The sequence below is a fragment of the Mirounga angustirostris genome, unplaced genomic scaffold, assembly GCF_029215605.1.
Source record: "Mirounga angustirostris isolate CCGP_5_RB_7025 unplaced genomic scaffold, mMirAng1.0.hap1 SCAF_12, whole genome shotgun sequence".
In the NCBI taxonomy this organism is placed as follows: Eukaryota; Metazoa; Chordata; class Mammalia; order Carnivora; family Phocidae; genus Mirounga; species Mirounga angustirostris.
Window position 1 is genome coordinate 55881591 of NW_026991720.1, and position 24417 is coordinate 55906007.

Sequence of the window (24417 nt, forward strand, 5' to 3'; positions counted from 1 at the left end):
ATGAATTATCAATTTCTTAAAGAAAGTTGGCTGTTTTAATGACAAGGAAATTTACAGATTGAATTGGGAATAAATGACCTTTTATAGACACAGTCTTCCAATTTATGAACACAGTAACTCTCAAATTCATTCAGGTTTTCTTATTTGCTCTTCAATAATTTTACCAATTTCTCCATAAAGCTTCAACTGCTATGTAAATGGTATCATCTTGTATCCCATTTTGTGTAATCTTTTTAATTCTGTTTTATGATGACTTTGTACTTAGCAAACAACTCTTAAATTTTAAAGAATTTTTTATTTAAATTCCAGTTAGTTCACATAAAGTGTAATATTAGTTTCAGGTGTACAATTTAATGATTCAAAACTTCCATATAACACCCAGTGCTCATCACAAGTGCACTCCTTAATCCCCATCAACTATTTCTACAAAGAAGACATACAGATGGCCAACAGACAGACACATGAAAAGATGCTCAACATCACTCATCATCAGGGAAATACAAATCAAAACTATAATGAGATACCACCTCACAACTGTCAGAATGGCTAAAATCAACAACACAAGAAACAACAGGTGTTGGCGAGGATGTGGAGAAAGGAGAACCCTCCTGCACTGTTGTTGGGAATGCAAACTGGTGCAGCCACTCTGGAAAACAGCATGGAGGTTCCACAAAAAGTTAAAAATAGAGCTACCCTATGATCCAGCAATTGTACTACTAAGTATTTACCTAAAGAATACAAAAATGCTAATTCGAAGGGATACATGCATCCCAATGTTTATAGCAGCATTATCTGCAATAGCAGAACTATGGAAACAGCCCAAGTGTCCATCAACTAATGAATGGATAAAGAAGTTGGAATATTATTCAGCGATAAAAAAGAATTCAAAATCTTGACATCTGCAAAAACATGGGTGGAGCTTGAGAGTATTATGCTAAGCAAAATAAGTCAGTAAGAGAAAGATAAATACCATATGCTTTCACTCACATGTAGAATTTAAGAAACAAAACAAATGAGTGAAGGGAAAAAAGAGAGAGAGGTAAACCAAGAAACAGACTCTTAACTATAGAGAACAAACTGATGGTTACTAGAGGGGAAGTGGGGTTTAAATAACTGAACTTGGATTCGTTGGATTAGTTTCTTTTCCTTTCAAATTCTTACACATCTTATTGTATGTTCATGTCTTAGAACACTGACTAGGATCTCCAAAGACAAACTTCCTGATGCTAACTAAAGAAAATGTGTTTTAATTTTACCAGTAAATGCAAAGTTTCAGATAGGGTTTTGTTTGATAATGCTCACTTTTTTCTATTCTTAGTTTACAAGGAGTTTTGGTTTTTTTTAAGATTTTATTTATTTGTTTGACAGAGAGAGAGACAGCAAGAGAGGGAACACAAACAGGGGGAGTGGGAGAGGGAGAAGAAGGCTTCCCGCGGAGCAGGAAGCCCGATGCGGGGCTCGATCCCAGGACCCCGTGATTATGAACTGAGCCGAAGGCAGATGCTTAATGACTGAGCCACCCAGGTGCCCCTACAAGGAGTTTCTATCCTAGAAGGGTATTAGATTTTATTGAATATTATCCTCTAATGATTTTTTCATTTCATCTATTAACAGGGTAACATTCACCGATAGGCATTTCTCCTTTAACCATTCTCTCATTCCTGGAATTATCTCTCTATAAAAGAAAACCCAAATGGCTAATAACATATGAAAATCATTCAACTCGGGGCACCTGGGTGGCTCAGATGGTTAAGTGTGTGCCCTCAGCTCAGGTCATGATCTCAGGGTCCTGGGATCAAGCCCTGTATCGGGCTCTCTGCTTGGTGGGGAGTCTGCTTCTCCCTCTCTCTCTGCTGTTCCCCCTGCATGTGCTCTCTCTCTGTCAAAAATAAACAAAATGTTAAAAAAAATAAAAAGAAAGAAAGAAAGAAAGAAAATCATTCAACTCCACCAGTAATCAGAGAAAGTAATGTTGTGCTATTTTTCATCTCTCAGCTTGGCAAAAGTATCGAATGATGGCAGGTATATGTGAAAAATGGTTCTCACATATATGATTGGTGAAGCATGAAGAAAATCTCTACTACATACTGGTTCATTGCCCAAGGAAGTTGACTGGACAGTAGAAAATCAAACTGAAAAATGCTCTTTCCCATGTCCACAAAGCAATTTAATATGCTTTCTAGTCAGCTAAAAAACTGAGAAGATTTTCTAGAACGAATTTAAACAAAGTTTTCTAGAGTTATATTCATACTCAGGTTTAGGACTATCTGCTGAAGGGGAAAAAAAAAAAAAAAAAGGACCACTGATCTTTCCAGGCCAATGATACAGGAGAATTTCCATTTAATTATTGGGATAATGGACAGTGAGAGTTGACTCTTGATTAAAATCTGAAAGAAGTGATCACAGATTAAGAGCATTGTTTTTATTATGTTTAATTTCCTGTTGCCTGAGATTGTTTATATTATTTTCCTTCTTAGAGCATACAAAGTAGGTTAACTTGGTACCCAAATACTTTTTTCTAACATTTTTATATTTACCTTTCAGAAAAGAAAACAGATGAGTGATTCCAAGTAACTGAATTTATAGCTGCAAAAATCATAATCTTTAGAAAATTGCATTAACTAATTCTTATTAATGCCTAATTAATTTGCTTAACTAATTCTTATTAATGCTTAATATAAGAATGAAAAACTTCTAAATCCAAAGCCAATCAACCTTGATTTGTACCATCTCAATACAACTATTATAGCAGTTAGAAACCTACCTTGGACTCACAATGATGAGAACACACAATTGGCAAAGTCAGGGAGGGAACACTGGCATATATTCATTCCTGTGCTCTACTAAGCTGAGTTCAACAGCTATGTTATAAAATTTGGTTTTATTATCCAACCCCTTTCTTGGCCCACATTTATATGAACTAATGTATTAATTTTCTGAGCCTTAATGGCCTTAATGTACCCTTTCTTGTGCCAAGCTTTAAGGCTAAACCAGAGCAAAGCTACTCTGAAAAAACTTACATCTTTTCCAACTTATATTAATTCTCTTCACCGTTCCTCTCCCACTTGGACATAAATATATTTATTTCATTCTTCTCCTTGAATAACTGTGTACAGAGATTGATTCACTCCTTCCATCTGTCTTTCCTTAATAAATCACTATGTGAATTCCCTGTCCTGACATTTTACTTTAGTTTTTTAAATTACTGATACCCTTGGCATTCACCATTTGATTATTAAATTGTTTACCAAAAAAATCTTTTCCATTGCTCCCTTCTCAAAGAATATAGCCAATTAAATAATACCTGAATCAATGTAGATGAGCTCTAAATAGCAATCTGAGGGGCAAAACTGTTTCAAATTGATGTTACTGTTATCCAAAAGCAATCTATCCATTTTTGTCTTATCTAAGAAAACGATCTCTACATAAAAATTTCACAAAGAAGAAAAATAGGAGATAATGTGAAGCAGTGTTTGAATAATATAAAAGTACACCTGTAATCATTTTCACAACCAAATTTATTCTCCTTGGACCAAAAAGAATGCATTTATATTCAGGCAGTCTTAAATTAGCTATTTCACACTTAATATGTTGAATGCAAACACATATCTCATGAAATTTCTATTGGAATTACTGATTAAAAATATCAAGTAAGAATATTACAAAATTCCTTTCCTAAGAATAATTGAAATATTTAAGGATCACATACATATCGTCAAAGTAAAGGAGGTCATTCTTGACTTACATTTTATAATGAATGGTTTTAATTTGAAGCCAAAGGCTCTAACATCCCAAGAAGTTTATAATGTTCAAATTTACAAAAAAAAAAAAAAAAAATAACAAATAAAAAACCGAGGACTTATTTTCTACATAAAAGGAATCGTTTTTTAAAAATAAAAATTTTATAAAAACAGACTCTGATTACCACTGTACTCTTTAATCACTCATTCATTCATCTAAAAATAGTCTCAGGGATCAATTATGTGCTAGGCACTGTAGGGGATAAAAATAGAAGTAAAACATGATCCTTTTCCTCTTGGAGCTTATAATATAACTAATGGGGGGGATGGGGACACACATACATAAATAACCACAGTGTGAGACAGAAAGTGGGAATTTCTAAGACAGTAATAAAGAACTATGGGGGAGGAGTTATGGGGAGAAGATAATATACATAACTGGGAAAGTGCTGCAGGGGATGAGGGGAATTAGGAGAAATTTGAACTGTGCTTTAAGAGTTAGGATTTCTCCCAGCAAAGACTAATTGGAACAGAGCAGCAGAAGGGGTATTTCTGAAAAAGGAAATAGCTGATTATTAGCACACACACACACACACAAACACACACATACATACACACAGGGCAATAACAGATAAACCAGAAATCTGGCCTAAAAATACAGTTGTCAAGTACTCAATAATTGAATTGATTAAATGAGACAATCCTTGGAGGAAAAAAATGTAGTTATAAACTATTTCCCTCAAGCTACACTGTGAAGCCAACAAAGCAGGTTGTCCAGGAGTTTGGCTCAGTCCCAGTATTCTTGAGGCTAAAGAAATCTCCTTCCCCTGGTTCCCTCACCTACCCACCGATAAAGGCTTCCCCATCCCTTACAGAAGGCAGAACTCAGTGGAGTTTAAAATAGCTCCAGAACACTTCCTGCTCTATTCTGTGTTTTCATTCCTTTTGACTTAGACCAATTGGAATGTTGAGGGAAAACCCCATGAGGCATCAAGCATGTGAGATCGTGTGTCAGTCCCTGAAAAATGTTTGTCCATCCTACTACGTGTATCCATCATTGTTCCCTACCCATGAGAAAGCAGAACATGGGGGGAAATAGCTTTTAGCACACTGCTGTTTCTCCCTTTTTAAAAATAGATCTAAATACTTCCTTACTCAACTTTTGTAACAATTAATCACAAATCTATCCACTTCCCAACACGATGAAGACAATGTATTCTAAACATTTTGTTTAGATGTTATAGTTCTACAGCTCTACAACAAAGTTGCTGTTTATCCCATGATTTCCCTGAACTAAATACTTGGTGCATTGTAAGGGCTCAATAAATATCCCTGTAATGAATACTGTATTATATAGCCCCTTTAAAAAGTGTGAAATAATGTAAATTTGAGAAAATGTTTTCAGACATCTCTTCTAACTTCAGTGGATGAGAGTATATTGTCCCCATTCTTTTTGGACCCCAGGGAAGAGGAATTCATCACTTCACTAAACTACTAGGATGGCTCACACTGCTTGGGTAAGAAGTTTCAGCATATTTGAGGTTAGAGCTGGAATGAAGGGCAAATATGAACCTTTGGGGAAGAACAAAAGTAAGTGGTTCGAAAAGGTCCTTAATTTCTAGCCAAAAGCATCAATCCTAGAGAGAGGTCACCTGATTCCAAAACTTCTCTTTGGAAAATAGAGAAAATCTATAGCTAACAGCCTTCCCTTGGCTTTCTCACCTACCCACTGATAAAAGCTTCCCCATCCCTTACACAAGGCAGAGGTAAATGGAGGCTAAAATAGATTCTGGACACTTTCTGCTCCATTCTAACTGCTTTCATTTTATTTGTTCTAGATCAAATGAATGTTGAGGGGAAACCTACTTCTATTGGGAAGATATTCTTTGCAACTTTATTGCAAAGTATTGCAACTTAAGCAAAAAGGCTTTATTTGACCCCTGTAACTAACACTGCCTTCACTTCCACCAATCATTTTCTATCTCATTTTTCTTTTATTTTTCCTTAGTACTTAGTACTGTCTAAAGTAGCCTTATCCATCCATCATTCAATTGAACAATCAGTCAAACATATGTCTCCTGATCTTGTTTCATAGTTGTATCCTCTGTGCCTTAAACAATACCTGGTACACGGTTGGCTCTTAAACTTTTTTGAGTGAAAAAATGGACAGATAAATGACTATTTCAACTCAGCTTCTACAACTTCAAGCAATTACATCATCTCCCCAAATCTTCAACCTGCTAATTAAGAGTGGCTGGGATGCAATGAGTTCCTGCAATTGCTTTTACTTCCAAGCCTCTGAATTTATTTACATCTGGACTTCTTTGAAAATACACTTGAATTGCTGTGTTTCCTGTTTTTGTCTGTCATTTTCCAAGTTCCTAATGGTCTGTGGATTTCTTATATCGCATGCAAGCACAAGAAGATTTATCTTTTAAAACATAATATGTTTTTCAGTAAATAATTCAATAATAAATCTATGACTATTCTTATAGAGCTCTAAGTTTTCTGTTCTAAAGCATTTCAATTAATGTGTAACATAAAATGTATTAACATACCACTTTAGCATTTCATCATCTAACAACATGAGTGAATAATCAGGAACTATAAAATGCAAATTTAAGAGAGTAAAATCACAATTCTAATTTTAAAGCAATATATCAATTACCAAGATCTGAATTAAACTTACAGTTTAAGTAAGCTAAGAGATCACTTCTCGAATGTGAAACTACATTTTCTTTTACATGAAATTTGTTGGATTCAACAAGAGTTAGTTATACCAAAACAGTTAGCAGAGGCTTTTACCTCCTTTTTTTATATACTGAGATTTTTTATCTCATCTACTTGAATCAGCAACTTAATCAGTCATAATATCTTTTATAATTATATTTCATATATTGTTGCAATAAAGCCAGAAGCACAGATGACATTATTTTACAGGTATTGTAATTTATTATTAAGAGTCATTTATGATATACACTCACTTATTTTTCCACACTGTATAGCCGACCTGTATATTCATTGTATTTATAACATTTGATTGGTTTTCATAAACCATCCTTTAAGACCCAGTCTTCATGGAATTTTTAAAGGTACTGTATATCTTTCAGAGAGATTTTAGAGAATTTAGATTTCTTAGCTTTAAAAGAGTTCTAATTATATTCTTAATAATAGAATCATTCTTGCAAAGTGAAAAAAAGTGTGTGTGTGTGTGTGTGTGTGTATGTAAAATGCCATTTTCCCTGGAAGGGTCAACAATGAGGAGCCCTGTTTATGAGCCATATTAACACCAGAGAGCTTAGCAACGTCTGTTTCTAAAAATAAACCCTGTGTGTCTCTTGTTGTCATCATCAACCAGAGTCTTCGGTGCTCTGTGACAGAAAGCATCAAGGCTGCTTCTTTGTCTTTCCACAGCATTTTACATCAGTACCCCAAGTCCTCCCTTTTCTGTCAAGGTGGCAGAGATAAAAAGAATTCTGCAATCACCCTAAGCACACATTTAAACATTACTGCCCCTTAAGCAGACAGTTATCATGTTGTTTTGGCAGCAGGAAGGAATCTGTGGTTTCACTTGAATGTTATTCTTCTTTATTTAAACTACTAGAAATAACCCAAAAATGACAGAATGCTCTTTCTATAAATAATCATTCCAGTGTAGAGTTATATTAGGAGGTAACTCAGATGGCATGATAACGCCTAACAAGCTAATCTTAGACCTGCGATGCCATAAGATAGAAATACCCAGGCTAAGAATAACTGACCCAAAGGAGTCAGCCTGCTAAAGAGAGCCACAGACGTGTGGGCATCTGCAGATTTTAATGCATTTAATGATCTTCTGAAAGCTTCTTTCCCCTGGAAGGCAAAAAATTATGTTGGTCATTAACGTGACAATCAATAATGCCTCCACAATGTATTCCATAAAGATGGCTCAAGATTCTCACAGCCAATAAAATTATAAAACTTAGTTCATGGAAACCAAGGAGTTGGCTCTTGAAGAGTTGCATTAGTACCCAACTGGCAAATTTAATGCATAAATTTAACTCAAGATAAAGTAAAATGGAATATCATATTGGTACATAAAAACATCGCCATACAGTTTTCACCTAAAATGTCCAAACTGAACCCATACTGGACCAATATATATTCAAAATAGAGTAAAATTTTGTTAGCTAGATTATTCTTTTGGCTTAAGAATGTGACATAGCATGTTGAGATCAGGATTTGAGTAGAGACACAGCCTTTATTGACTCCCCCATCTCCCATTTCTAGGTAAGGACTGAAGTGGGTATAATTCTAATATTTTGGTCAAAAAACACACTGAACCCCATGGGGCTAACATTTTGGGGAAAAAAAAACAAAAATGTTCTTCTGTTAAATTACATTCATAATAATGTGCTATTCTGAGGTGGTGCAAACCTTATTTTTATGACTTATAAGATGTACTGTGAGGGCGCCTGGGTGGCTCAGTTGATTAAGCGACTGCCTTCGGCTCAGGTCATGATCCTGGAGTCCCTGGATTGAGTCCCGCATCGGGCTCCCTGCTCGGCAGGGAGTCTGCTTCTCCCTCTGACCCTCCCCGCTCTCATGTGCTGTCTCTCTCATTCTCTCTGTCTCAGATAAATAAATAAAATCTTAAAAAAAAAAAAAAAAAGATGTACTGTGAGCATTGGCAAACATGCCAAATGCATTGGGGATAATGGTTCTGTCCACAGTGGGTGCACATTACACTGTGTTATCATCAAGTCTCATGGAACTCTGGAGGTTGCCTTGACTCTCTCAGCCCTGGAGAGTGATAACTTCCACCAATTTCATCATCAAGCCCTGAGAATGTGAAGTAAGGCTCCTCCACCAAGCCTTTCAACATAGTTGCCTATTTGTGCCTTAAACCTCCCAGGACTAAGAAGTATGCCTAGACATTTATCTATAAATATAGATGATTCCATATTTTTAGCACCAGATATGAAACACATTATCCTATGCAACATATCTTTCCCTTTGAGAAAAAGAGGCAAAGACATGGTAAACAGGAATGGAGACATAGTAAACAAATTAAGTTCAAACCCGACCCTGCCAGTTCCTAGGCATGATCACCATCAGTAAGCTCCTTTGAACCTGTTTCCATATCTGCAAAATATGAATGTTGCTGTAACTACTACAGATCTCTTCAAACTGCAGGAAGGATTAAATAATGAAACAGAAAAAGCTTCTGAAACATTAGCTTATTATGTCAATAAGAAGAACGACAGTGATAAAAAATTATGAAAACATAAGGCTTCAACCAATGACCTCCTAAACTGGGACGAAACAATTAGAGTGGAATGTGGCAGAAAAAACCATGAAAATGATAACTGTGATATTTTTTTAAAGATTTTTTATTTATTTATTTATTTGACAGAGACAGCGAGAGAGGGAACACAGGCAGGGGGAGTGGGAGAGGGAGAAGCAGGTTTCCCGCGGAGCAGATAGTCCGATGGGGGGCTCGATCCCATGACCCTGGGACCATGACCTGAGCCCAAAGCAGATGCTTAACGACTGAGCCACCCAGTTGCCCCTGATTGTGATAATTTTTTTAAATCTAAAATGAATGGTTCCTGACGCAAAATCATACATTGAAATTACACAACTGAATTCTATTTGTAAGCAGGTTTAAAAAGCACCCTCAAAGGGGGGGAGGGGCAAACCAAAGGACAGACTCTTAACTATAGAGAACTATTACCGGAAGGGAGGTGGGGCGGGGATGGGTTAAATAGGCAATGGGGATTAAGGAGTGCAGTTGTCTCAATGATCACTGGGTGTCATATTTAAGTACTGATTCACTAAATTGCACACCTGAAACTAATACTACACTGTATGTTAACTAATTGGAATTTAAATAAAAACTTTTTTTTTTTAAGATTTTATTTATTTATTCATGAGAGAGAGAGAGAGAGAGAGAGGCATAGGGAGAAGCAGGCTCCCAAGGAGCAGGGAGCCCAATGTGGGACTCGATCCCAGGATCCCTGAGATCATGACCTGAGCCGAAGGCAGACACTTAATCATCTGAGCCACCCAGGCACCCTTAAATAAAAACTTTTTAAAAAGCACTGTCAAGAGTAAAATTTAAATCATGTTCAATTCACCAAGAGCCTTTCTAGTTCACCCTACGTGGGGTTCCCTGAAAACTTTCTGGGTAAACATGTCTTTACTAATGTAAGAACTCCCAGGCCACAATGTAATTTAATGGAAATTCAGTGAAATTTTCTTGGTTTTTGTTTTGTTTTGAATTTCAAATTTTAAAATTTAAAACTATTTTTAACCCAGTTTGGGTATATGTCATGCCTTGGACACCCAGCAAAACTTACCTCAAATAACTGAAAAAGACATCCACAGGTCTACAACTGTGTCAATACTGAATATAAATTATAAATTAAATGTTTCAATATAAGTCGTAGGCCATGAGGGGAAGAAGTAAAAAAAAAAAAATTATGACGTTCTGGGGTATTTCCAACCTTATCAACATGCAAAGAGTTTAATCATAAGTAAATGACTAGTTACACTCTGTGGTTTGGTAAATTTCCTTCTTCCTTAAATGTAGTTTTCATTGGATTTAATTATTGGGTATTTTAAAAGCACTACATATAAAAGGCCTATCACTTATTTCACTATGGAAAATTTAATATTAAAACAATGCATGTAACTGATACTCTTCTAAAGCGTAAGAATTCCTTAGTTTTATATTCATGAACCATAGCATCATAGAGTAACCCTAAACATAATGTTCTTTGAGAACACTTAAAGTGTAGGTCATTTAATATTGCAAAAATTCGTTAAATTAAATTTGTTTTGTGCAAGTGACTTAGTAGGGGTAGAATGGAACTAGTAGATACAAGGTATTTTCTCATTCCTTCATCTCCTGATCGTCAATCTCCCAAGATGAGAAAAGGGGAAACTGCCCATAGTAAGGACACCATGCCTCCAAGCCAACCACTGGCACTTCATCTTCCTTTCAAGAATGGGACAGACCACAGCACTGCCACTCTGATTTGAAGTACATGCCAAAATATCTTTGAATTTCATCTACAGAAAGCTTATTTTTAAAGTCATTTTCATGGGCTTTTATTCCAATTAAATTGTTTTCAAAGTATTCCAATTCAGAAAAAAAATTGTTAAAATGCAGTTACTATTCCAGATTGTTAAAATTGTTCATTACTCTGAAAATGTAATAATTATAACAACATACTGGCAAAGAAGTTGCATTTTGAATATTTTAAAAATAATCCTCCTTCAGTGTACTGAAAAGTTTATACATTAGATAAATTTCCCTTAATATTTTCTGTATCCTTCAAAGCCAACATTAAAGGAATATTTTACTCAAATTTACAATAAATGCTTATAATACACTAGTCTACAGCATTGGTTTTCCTCTTCTAAAAAACGATTTACAACCCTACAGAGACCCAGCATTCTTCCATAACTACTCTTTTTAGGGTTCCTTCTAACAACAGATAGTACTAAGAAAGGCTTTCTATTCAATATTAGTAAAAAAAAATTATCAGTGTCAAAATGGTGTATATCTTCATGAAAATGAAATAACACCCACAATTCAACTGAAAGAAATTACATGGTCTACTTCCTTCATTTAATTATTTATATTTTAAGAAATACATACTAAAGAAAATTACAAAGAAGGGTGCCTGGGTGGCTCAGTTGATTAAGTGTCTGCCTTAAGCTTGGATGATGATTCCAGGCTCCTGGGATCCACCCCTGGATCAAGCTCCCTGCTCAGCAGGGAGTCTGCTTCTCCCTCTCCCTCTGCCCCTACACCTCTCTCTCATGCTCTCTCTCTCACTCTCTCTCTCTCAAGTAAGAAGAAAATTCCAATCACCAGCATATGCACTGTGGCAAATACTGCTGGTGCCTAGCTATGATGCATTCTTCTCCGCCTTTCTTCTTGCTAATAAAAACTAAAAGATTAGCTGCAGCATCCATCCTCCTAGGCTCAGTATGACCCTAAGGAGCTATCATGGGAGTCCCATTCTGCTCTCTGTGACTGGCTAATGCATGGGTCGATGCTGCTATTCTGGCCAATAAATTATGAAGGACAATTTGCTGGAGAAATTTTGGGTAGAACTTCCTAAAGAAAATATACAAGGAAGCAAAGTATCTCTTCTATGTCTCCGGACTTTGTCATGCATAAACAGACATGTCAACTCCTGCCTTCTGGAGGAAACAGGCCTATGATGACACTAACTCTAAGGCCAACAGAGGAGAGTGGTTTGAAGGATCTGTATACTGTTGCCAGGACTGACCACCTGGTCTTGCCAACTACCCTGCTATTTTACTAAGTGATAAATTTCCTTTTTTGTCACTTTGAGTAGGATTTTCTGTTACTTGCAGCAGAAGACAACCTAATTTACCTACTACTTATAATTAAAGGATTTGGGCACAATAGCTTTGTGTGTGGGTGTGTAAAAAACACTTTGTAGAAAATATGGGCATATTGTAAAAATTCATATAAGGTGGAAAGGCATGATGATGAAGACAAAAGCAGAACACCCCCCACCGGCCAACAGAACCACCACCACACAAACGAATCTTTCCCTGATTTCTATCTTGTACTAATTCTTCTGGGAGATGGATAGATAAACAAAATATACCTCATAAAAGTGAGATCATATCATTGATGCTATTTTTCTTTTTCTTTTCTTTTCTTTTTAATTTTATTTCTTTATTCAGGAGAGACAGAGAGAGAGAGAGAGGCAGAGGGAGAAAGCAGGCTCCCAAGGAGCAGGGAGCCCGATGCGGGACTGGATCCAAGACCCTGGGATCATACCTGAGCCGAAGGCAGACGCTAAACCATCTGAGCCACCCAGGCGCCCGATGCTATTTTTCTTTAAAAAACATTAAATTTAAGTGATTTTAACAGAATTAAAAACTGCAACTGAAGGGATAATAAACATCCTAAATGCTTCCTTCCTATACAAGGTACCATTTCCAAAAAGATCTTCCTAGGGTTAAATAAGGAAATTATTTAAAAAATCAGTGTTTGGAGTCTTTTTTTTTTTTTAACCTCTGTGTTTCTATTTTAAGCAGCAGGGGGTCTGTCCCTGCTCAGAAAAATATCAGCACTTTCACACATCCCTCCATTTCCCCTCTCCCTAATGCCTCATATTGGTTATGTTTATGAACATTGCCCTACTTTATAAAATTTGCTTTCTGTCCCATAACCAGTCTCATATTTGTTTAAACAGATTCATTGTTTGCCCCCTTAATCTTACTATGCTTTCTCTACTTCTCAATTTCATTTTTCCTTTTACATTCATCTCTTCATTGTGTGGGCTTCATTGTCAATCAGTTTAGTTCATGTTTGGGAATTTCTGACCTGCCTACCCATTTCCTCTATATTTTAATAACTCTTGCCTGGACGGACCATTGGATTACACTTCTTTTTGAACTAGCAAGATTTTTCTTCATTATCCTCTGTCATTTAAATGTTGGAGATTCTTGATAAACCTTGAATCCCATACATTCCCTTCCTCCCCACCTTCCCCCACCACAGATCTCTGCTTTACCTGCTGAACCCCCTGAAGAATTATTATTTGAAAATCAATACCCCAGTTAGGATATGACTCTGTGATGAGCATTTGCAGCAAATTGTCCTTAAAGAGGAGAGGCCTTTCAATCTAGAGACTTATTTTTTTCTTTTCCAATGTATTTAAATAATCTTTCATCTTTTCACAAAATTATCTTCTGTTCATTGCTTTAGAATATCAACTTCAGGGATATAAATAATCTCTTTGTTATGCTGCCTTTGTCTTTCTTATTAATTCACTTCTTTCCAATTGCTTGAATTCATTTTCCTTTTTCATTCCCTGTGATTGTCTTAAACCTTTCCCCTTTGTTGGTAAAGAGTTTTACTGGTGTCTGTTCTGCTTCCTGCTATTTCTAATGAATATTTTTGTTCTATAATTACCATGGTTTTTTCATTTTCAATTTGTTTCCCTAGATCTAAAATATCCTTTTTCATCTCATGCTATTGTTTTATCATCTCATCTTTGAGCTCTTGTTTTATGGAATTTATGCTCTTATTAAGGAGCTCTATTTGTGGGGAACAATTATTAGACAATTCCATGGATTCAGTAAATTGATGCTTTCTTCTTGGTGGAAGATCTAAGATTAGCTGGAAAAGGGTATTTCGTTGAAAAGAACTATGGATCATTTTCCCAGTTTGGAGTTTTGCTCTGATGCCTTCATTTCTCCAGAGAGGCAGGGTTTGTTCACCCATTTCACTGGTTTCTTTTCCAGAATCATTTCTACTATTTCTCACTCACAAGAAGCATCCACCACCACCACCACCACAAAAGCCGAGGATATCTACTCAGTTTGCTTCTCTTCAGATTTGAGAATGTTAGTGAGAATTTTCAGGAAGTTGCTATCTTGTCAGTAAAATTCTAAGGAGGCCTAGGATGTAGGCCCTGTTAGGTCTCTCTGTTCGGATCAAAAACCTTCAGTCCCATTTTTTCCTTGACTATTAGTTTCTGAGATATGTTAGGTCCTATCACATTCTGTACACACTTAATGCTGAATATTGCACCTGTCACGTGTGTGTGTGTGTGTGTGCATGCACACACATGTGCAGGGTGAGTGTTTGCCAGCTTACACCATTCCGGAATCACTTCATTATCTATCAATGGTGAGAAATTATGTAGTTTTCAAACTTCTCATCTTCAAAAATCATAATCCTCATTTTTAAAATCAGAATTTGGGTTTATTTTAGTCTCCAAGAGGTTTTATTGAATTTTCTTGCTTAATGGATGGAACAGTTATTCCACTAGTGTCACCCACAGAAATATAAAATACTCATTCTTGTCCCCATCCTCAATGGGCCTACTGATAACTAGCTTTCTGATCACTACCTATCAGATATTCAAATTGATAACAGCCTTGTAAGTGAAGATAACTTGAGTTAGAGAACAGCAAAGCAGTAATTATGGGAAATACCAGAAGTGATTCTTGACATGACAGGAGCATTTCACAGACTTACATTTTCATAATTAGATTCTGCTTTCCAAGCAGACATAAATGGCTACTGAATCTAAAATATTCCTTTCCCCTCAACAATGCACATGAAGGGGGGAGGGAAGGATTCTGAAAGGGTGAAGATATGTTTTCCATAAAAGAAATTCAGGATTCAGATTTAAATGCTTTTCTTTTATACCCTAAAATAAGAATACATAGTAAAAATATGAGTTTTCCTTATTTTAAATGTATTTTACATTAATGCTGTACAAACTCTAGGAAATTCTTTTATAGTAATCGTTCCAATGCTGTCTGGACAGCTCTGCTGTCCAACAAGTTAAGCAACATGCCTGGCAACAGGAGAACACCCCAAATTCTGCCAGCTACTCCTAAGTGACCTGAGTCAGTATTTGTATGTGCTTCAGTGTCTGCCACAGTTATCACTTATATTGGCCCACACAAGCCACAAAAGTAGAGACTGACCTAGCAAAATGTGTCACTCATAAGGAATTCCAAGATTCAATATTATAGAGCTTTTTAACTAAATACATTAGCGGACTATGCTGTAGAAACCTAGTTCTACCTAGAATGTCTTGCTTAGCTGAGTCAATATTAGGGGAAAAAAATGGAACCATATAAAATACTTGCAATTCAACAGTCTATAAAGAACTCTGAAGAAAATCATCTTTATAGTATCCAGTTGAACTAAAATAGCAAATGGGAACTTCAAAGCAATAGCTAACAATAAAACAAAGCTTTTTAAAACAATTCATCCAGGAAATCTGCTGTTGGGGTTTCACTGTTCAATTACATATTCTGCAAATTCTTGGCCTTTGGTTATTATGTAATGAGGCATTTTACAAAACACACATGCACACACACATACAAGCTACTCTGATTTACAGTCACAATTTGCACAAGGAAAGTATTAGTTCTTTCCTGGATTAGACCAGGAAAACCAAAAAAAGTAGCTGGCATATAAAATAACCAAATAAAACTTACTATCAAAACAAAACATCACTGTTCCATGTGACATACAATCAAATTCATTTATCTAGCTTGTTCCGCAAGATAGAGCATGGTACTGAAGAGCCAGAAGCCCAGGTTTGCTCACTAAAAATAGTTATAATAATAGTGAGTCTGCACTTTAATAACATGTTGTTACATTTGAACCTTATAAGAATGCCAAGAGGTAAACAGGAGGACATCATTATTGTTCAGTTTACAGATGAGTAACCAGTTATACCACTGGCGCTTGCTAGAACACAGAGCTCTTGACTCCCAGAACAATGTTCTCTCCAACACTCTGCACTGCCACCAGATAGGTCTTTCAGATCCAAAGACTCCATCCATTCCTATGCGTATCAATCACATCCATGCCACTGGTCCAAAAGGGAGTGGAATGAAATTTGTAGATGCATTAAGACAAACACACCCCAAATTTAGCAATTAACTTAAAGGAAAACCCTACTGAAATGGGTCACCAGGATCACCATCACTTCCTCCTACTGGTACATCCGTGATACTCAAAGTTTACGGCACCCTCGATTTGCTCAAAAGATTTTAAAAATTCCAATCTCCAGGTTAGCTCCGTTACCAGTTAAATCAGAAACTCGGGGGGTGTGACCAAGGCTTCAGTATTTTGTAAAATATTTTTGATGACTCCAAGTTTGAGAGCCAATGCCCAGAGGAAGTATACAATAAAGACTGGGGGACTTAAATTCAAGGCTGTAGCATATTAAACAAAATCAAATGTTACACAACATGGTAGTATGGATGCACATGATTTCAGGTTTCAAATTTTAAAAATAAACAGAACCTGGAGTTCCTGATTTATACCAGACAGGCTTGGGAGTTGATGTCAATCTACATCACTTCTCATTTAATAGCTGGTGCTTAAGGGATGTTTCCCTTCCTACAGAACCGACAACAGCACTGACAGTCTCAAGCAATTCCCTGCTTGAAAATATTATTGCTTTAACGTCAGGAAAATAGCAATCTCAACTGAAAAATGGAGTAAAGTTACATGTGATTATCGAAGACATTGAAAACGGTGAGGTTTTTGCAAACACCTGTAGCCTGTGGCAAGAGATTCAATGTCAGCAGCCAGTCCCTGCTTGAAAGGCACAGCTTTGTTTCTACCATGTGAAAGAAACATTAAACTTGTTACACAGAGGCAAGGACTGAAAGGATAAAGTGCAGTACTGAAAAGATCCCTAACATAGTTATTTTTAGAAAGTCGATCCAGATTTAAAAAATAAAATGCTAAATTAAGTGACCAGTTCCATTTGAGACCCACCAGCTGACCCCTCCCCAACCTCTTGTCAACTTTACAGCCACAAAGATAATGGAAGATAATAAACCGTATTAAAATTCTCGCATGTTTGCTTCAGATAAGTGGACACTACTAAATAATATAATTCCTGTCACGTAAGTGTAAACATATCAGATTACACAAAATTGATCTCTAATTCGGAGTCCAAGAAAAAATCAGGACAAGAGAAGTATCTCAAAATCATCACAACTGACCGAGGTTTAAAGAAAACTTGCTTCAAACATAGATCCGTAAATGGGAAGGTGCTCAGCACTGAAACAGACATCGTGCCAACCTGTGGAATATTTCTTTCACATCCTAGCTCTACCAAGCAAACGCTGCTTTATGTTGCATTTTTTGCATAGATCTATGTGGTGATCTAGAATTACGATTAAGCCCACATAGGAACTCAGAAGACGTGAGGGAGAACTTTGAGCCAATTTAGGCGGAAGCATTCCGAAGAGGACGGAAATATAAAGCCCCAAGCTTTAGGAACTGGCTGTAGGATTAAATATGAAGAGCAACAATTACAACTAAGTGATATTGCCTGGAGAGTCTGCTCTTTTCACAAATAGAAATTGATAATGCTGACAAGCTTGATCTCCTCAGCACATCGCCTTGAAGGCACAAGTACATACGCTGGGAAACGAGAATCTGTTACTGTTATTCTTTCAAGGGTTGCACCTGCATGTAACACCTTTATGTGTGTGCTATGCCGTCCATCTGCCTGACAACGCTAGACTCTCCAAATGTTTTTCAAGAAAATTAAAATAACCATCTGCTAATAATTTTATTCCATCCTAAATAGTTTCATTTTGGGCTGATGAGAAAAAAACACATTAAAACTACCTTTGCAACTCCTAGCAAACACATTTCAGAAGGTAGGTCTATAAATAGATGTGCTTCTGGATGCACACTGTAAATATAAAATCATCTGGCTAGCGCAGGCTGCAATGTAAACTGAAACTCCAGTATGAACTTACCTGATTTTTAAAGTCCCATTAGAACAGCTTGCAATCAGTACAGATCTCCTTCTTCTAGTTGCACAGTAAGGCAAAGCACCCCCAGCTACATTTTACTTATCTCAGTCCCATCCTTCATCAGAAGCTTTGAGATTTCATTCAGAAGCTGTCGTCCCTAAACACTGAATATGCACAGAAACGGTAATGGAAGGGATCTAAGTTAAACCCTACAGACGCACCAAGAAAATAGCAACATCAACACCAAAAAGAAGCAAATCCTTGAGAGGTGCTTTTTCTTAGCTGCATTTCCCAAGTCAGCCTCCTTTCACACATAAAATGTCTCAGTTATGGAAGAGGATCTTACCTGAGCTGATCATACTGTGCATTCTCTGCTGAGCCAAGAGCTGCTCTCGTCCAGCCACCCCATCTGAGGAAAAACACGAGTCACTCTCGTAAATTGTCTGCAGCATATTCCAATCACTCTTACTTCAGCTACATGAAAGATTCATCGCTGCTCAGTGCACGGGCCCCAGGAACTACCCTCCCTGGTCCTCCCTCCTCCCCGAGGAAAGGCAGCAGCCGACCAACTTCAACAACGATTTCCTTTCTGTTAAGGTGGACATACACTTTTTAAAAAGATCTGGACACTTTTCCTATGTTACCAACCTGTGTACAAAGCAGAAAGGACCGAGTGGATGCTATGGCTCTTTGGAGTTTAGGTTATCCCAGAAACTAAAAGCAGGTGGGAAACAGGAATGTGCTTCGGGGTTATTGCTTTGTCAGAATAAGTAGAAAAATATTAACTCTACCCACGAGAAAAAGAAACCAATTAAACCTGGCTTATAGTTCTTCAGGCTGCTAGAGTTTCGTTGCAAGAACCCTCAGTCCTGCAAGTGGCTTCAGCCGGTGCCCTTCTATCTGTTTGTGTGTGTCTCTTCCCCCTCTCTGGTCTCTCTCAGCTCAAGTTGGCTAAAGCTAGTGATAATCCATTTGCATATGAATCAACAACGGCATGGCCCACAGGCACAGAAATAGAACAATGGTCGGCCTGAGCCAAAAATAGGTCAAGCATGGCCGAGTGATTGGAGCTTGCATTAATGCATTTAAAAATACCCCAGCAAACCCAGCTGTCCAGCCTCTATCTTTCAAACCATAATTCTCTATTGCAGGGCCTTAAAAGCAATTAACTCTTTCCTCCCTCCAAGCTTGCTTTACACACTGTATTTCCACACTGGAGATTCGCCTCCAAAGAAAGGAAGGCAAAAAAAAAAAAAATTAAGCATCATAATTCTAAGAGGGCAAATGCACATACATTTAATTTCATTTTATTTTTATAGTATGTGTTTTTGGAAGAGAAAGGAGAGAAGTGCAGAGCTCTGTATTGGTTCTAAAATAATACTGGAAGCTTTTGCTCATAATGTGGTTTCTGCCTCACCCACGCACAGCAATCCTGGTGTTCTATTTTTGTTGCCTGTTTCTCTGGCTCCACTGCAGTTGGCTGTGGCACTAGAAGCTTTTCTGCCTTCTAGTTTCAAGACTGACAGGAGATTTAGTAGAGGTAGTTTCAGAAAATAAGCACGCCCCAGAATAAAATGTTTATGAAGAACCCGCTTGATTTTTTACTTGCTATTTATGTAAGGCAATTGTCCACTTCACAAATCCTAATGTGATCTTAGTACCACCTCTCCATTTTATTGCATCCAGTTTCTAGTCTATCAAATTAAAAAGAAAACATAGCTCGGATCTGAAAATGTTCTCTCTATTTCAGCCTCTTAGGCTAAATTCATTGTGGAAAAGAAAAAGGAAAAGAAAATGTTGATGCTGTCTAATGGATAGATGCAGAACCACTGAATATATGCACCCCGGGATCAACCCATAAATATGGTCAGTCCCCAACTAGGAATATTCTGCATTCATCTCTACCTGAAACAGAGATCCAACTTTTCTATAGAAATAGCATTTATAACACTTGATAGGCTCCCAGACCAACACATATTGTGGAATTCACCTGTAGAGTAAATGAACTGTACTAAACATTCCATAATGTTTACTACTAACCATTCTATAGTCTAAACATTCTATAGTCTCTGGTGTACACTTATAACATCATTTCTCTATGAGAAATAAATTCTGCATTACAAACTGTGTTGTGGCATCTAACCACTCCCAAGGGCACACCCAAAAGTGATAATCCACTAGTCCTGAGAACTCTTCTTGCTTTTCTAAACTACATCAGCGGGTAAAATGTAATTCCTAACGCATTAGTAGCAACAGAGAAGGAAAGGGGAAAAGCAGAGTGTTTCAAGGTTCCCAGGACAATCAGATGAAGGAAGGATCTTGGTCAACCACAGAGTGTGGGGCAGGGGAAAGAGAACAAGGAGACATAGAGTTTGGGTGGAAGGAAGGAAGAGTGCTAAGTCATTAGGCAGATAACCCATTGCTGAAGAAAGTGGCACTGAATTTTCCTTCTTTCATAGATTAACTTCTACCTCCTGCAAAATTATATTTGGACCGGTAAGTTACAAGGTTTTTAAAAAAGAAGTTATTCCAAAGTGCATGTGACTTAAGACAAAACAAGAAAATCTTATGTTTCTGTCAGTAAAAAAAAATATTTAATTCCATTTATATTGCAAATAAACTTTCACTCAGTTAAGAAATCAATACATAAAATTCAAGAGATGGAAATATTGTGGAGTTGGCAATTTACCTCAGGGATGATGGACCTGAGCATTGCATTTTAGACCTGGGAGGAAATTTAGAATTTGCTACAGTGGTGTTCAAACTCTCTGTCCCTCAGGATGCCGTGGGACCTGGGAGTCAACTCACAGTACTCTCCAGAAGAGGTTCTTCCCCGAACCAGAGCAACCTTCCTTTTATTTGTTTATACTGGAATATGTAAGAGTTCTTTTGAACAACAGTGTCTTATAGTAAGAAGAAAGTAGATGAAATCCACTCATTTAGGAGGTGGTTTCTAATGCAGCAGGCTTCCCACCACATTCTCAAGTATGCCATCCTGTCCCTCCCTAAAATGATGCAAATAATTATGAGAGATATTCAGAATAAATTTTAATATTATCTAGTAATGAAAAATGGAACCACCCAATGTTTCAGAGTGGTTTTGAACAGAACATGCACAACTAGTAATGAACATGGAACATGAATAACAAAATCCCACTAATGACATAATATACATCTTTTGTCATTATAAATTTAAATTATACCCTCAGACCACAATTGACAAAAACAGTCTCCCCAACTTTTATAATCATAAAAAATAAAACTCCAAAAGAGTGAGTTAGTAATTATCCTATTTCTCAGAAGTTCCAGGAAAAGGCATTCCACATAAAATAGTGTAATGTGTCTTCTTCATGTTGACCAAGTTATTCCACTTGAGCTTTATTTACATTTCATCCCTGCATTTTTTCAGTGTTTTTTTTTACCCCATTAGCTGTCTTGTCTTTCGCCTCTTAACAATGAATAGTTAGTTTCGAGTGAAAAGACATTGGACACTTATCATAAAATAGGTATCGCTTGATCCTCAGAGGAAAAATAAGCATCATTAAAATCACCAAGTATATTGATTATCATAGTTCCATTAACCAACAACTTAAATATTAAGACTGTTGTATAATTCCTCTCACATTATCTTGACAATGTCAGTAAAGAAATGTCACTAGGTTTCTTTTTGGGCATTTATAAAACCAATTTACTAACTTGGAAAGAAAGATTTTAAGTTCTATAATATAAAAACCACAACAAGCTAACTCAAATGCCAGGCTAGAATAAATAGGCATTTAAAAACATCTCAATATAGGGGCGCCTGGGTGGCTGGGTTGGTTAAAGCATCCGCCTTCGGCTCAGGTCATGATCCCAGGGTCCTGAATAGAGCCCCGCATCGGACTCCCTGCTCAGCAGGAAGCCTGCTTCTCTCTCTCCCGCTCCCCCCTGCTTGTGCTCTCTCCCTCTCTCTCTGTCAAATAAATAAATAAAATCTTAAAAAAAACCTCAATATAATAAATGTTAATCCAATTTAATAAAAATGTTGGAAACTGATCTAAAAATCATTTTATATTCATTCTACACTCATCCAATAATTTTTAATAGTATCTACTGTCAAAAATGAAATCACTGTCTAAATGCTTCCCAGTGGTTTTAAACAGAATATGCAAAACTAATGATAAACATATAAGAGGGATACCAAAACATCATTCAAAAGTGATTATGATAATCCCAATTCTTTTTATGCAGGTATACAGGCAAAACAAAAAGATGTATAAAAAACTCTATATGGCATCAAAACATTTCCAGAAATATCCTCAGATCCCAAGCTCCCAAAGACATTTTCTCAAATCAGTCTTAGGTGATGACTACAGACCCACTGGAAAGAAGCAAAGATGGCAGTGTAACCTGATTTATTCTAAAACAATAAGGTACCTTCTGCTCATCTGTAACCAGATGCAGACTTTTCACGCAGTACCAAATCCTATGATTCTGGAACCTAGATGCACTAAGATTTAAAACTTGTTTGCCTGAAATATTAATTGTGCTTTATAGGAAAGCTACAAATTACTCACCAATACTTGGAACTTCTCACTCAATCCCTGACATTCATGTCGCTTCTTCTCCCATCCTCACATTTCTCAAACTATTGTCACAGCAATAAAGTTATACATACTTGCCTGCAGGCAGTAGATTTGATTTCCACATGCTCCCAAGGACAGGGAATATAGAGTACAGTTTACTAATTTCTATTTCTAATTCAAGTAGCTTATTTATCTGAATTTTCTATCTCTTGGAGGAACATCGCCAATTCTTATTAGACAGTGGATATTCAATTTACAAGTGATTCCTCTCCACTGAAACAACCTAATTGGTAACCAAATGGTCTTCTGATAAGGAAATTTTGCCTGGACCCAAGAGTGGGTAAAGGATTTGGGAAAATGCATCAGCAATGAAATTCCAGGGAGACTGTTTTATACGAAAACAAAGCAACATCAACAAAAACTCTAACAATTGTTGGCCTTGATTCGACTGATAATTATTTCTTCCCTAACTTTTCCCTTCAAATGGGATGTGTTGATCTGCGATTTATGCTATTTCTAGGGATTACAGAGCATCAGGGTCACCTGGGAACTTGTTAGAAATACAATTTATTGGGCCCTATCCCAGACCTACTAAATCACAATCTCTGGGAGGAATCTGTATTTTATAAACCCTCCAACTGATTCTGACACACAACAAAGTATGAGAATCAGTAGATAAGATCCACCTTTCCAAAGCAATGATTAGATGGCTAAAAATATAAATGGATAAAGTATCTTTTGTGGGCCCAATTTTAAACTAGCCAATATTATTAGAGAACAATTTTTCAAAATGAAAATCATTAAACCAGCTAAGAGACTGAAGAAGACCATGAATTTTCAAGGTAATAAAAAGGAGGATCATCCTGAAAAGGATCTCTTCGCTAGCAGATAAGACCAGCATTATACACTTAGGATGACAGGGATGTGTGCACTGCTCTTTTCCACTAAGCTATGCTGTTCTAGGTTCTGTTTTTCTAAATATTTGCCAGTTGCACATCAGTCCCTCTATATGCAGAGCTCAGAGCAGCCCGTCCAGGAGGAGAAAGTACTACGATATAATATTTTACATGTAATATTTCATTGTTATTCATTTTACCATAGTATCTTATTAAAATCTCAATAATTAACTTCAAATCAGTAATAAATCACAACTTAAAAAAGCTAGGTGCACGTCTGAAAAAATTATTTTTTGTTGAAATCAAGTGAAATGTAATTGCACTTTTATTTTTTGCATTTATTTTTCTTGCCTTGTGGACAGAATAACCAGTGAAAAAGGTCAGACACCAGACTGTAGCAGAAATGATCTCATATGGATTCCTTAATGTAATCATCATCACGTAGTACAATTTAAGCAAAGTATTCAGTATCTTTTTTTGTAGTATTTTAAAGATATTAGCACAAAGAAATTAATATAAAAATGCATTTGTAGGTACTACACTTTATAGTCCTCTACAGTTACCATCTGGGTCTAGTCCCTGCAGTGATGGCAGAGTTTCTAGAAAAGTCTGGTTACCAATTGCATTGGCTCATGTACACATGTTCTATTTTTAATTGGTAAATTCCATTGATTATACCATTCTGACTCAAAGTTCTGAAAGAAATATAGCTTCAGACTCAACCTTCTCTCCCTGCAAAAGTCACTTGAGAAACTTACAACACAGTATTTTTTTACACTTTGTATCATGGTACTCTAAAACCATTTCACACAGTAAAACTATTTCCTATTAGTCTCTGTAACAATATGCCTGAATGGAAATAACAGTAAGCATCAACCAGAAATCTGGCTTTTGCTTTAAATGGCAGGTAATGGTTCACACTGG

At 36.7% G+C, this 24417-nt stretch overlaps 1 protein-coding gene across 7 annotated transcripts in view; it reads right to left on the reverse strand.

The window, feature by feature from the left end:
- HDAC9 (histone deacetylase 9) overlaps positions 1–24417 on the reverse strand; it is a 918445-nt gene that overhangs the window by 512019 nt on the left and 382009 nt on the right. For 6 of the 7 annotated variants that reach the window (XM_054505257.2, XM_054505263.2, XM_054505258.2 and 3 more), the window contains one exon: positions 18379–18441. In XM_054505257.2, the coding sequence (XP_054361232.1) occupies positions 18379–18441 (63 nt within the window). Of the gene's footprint in view, positions 1–18378; positions 18461–24417 lie in introns of those variants that run through there. The other variant, XM_054505259.2, reaches the window with a different exon arrangement.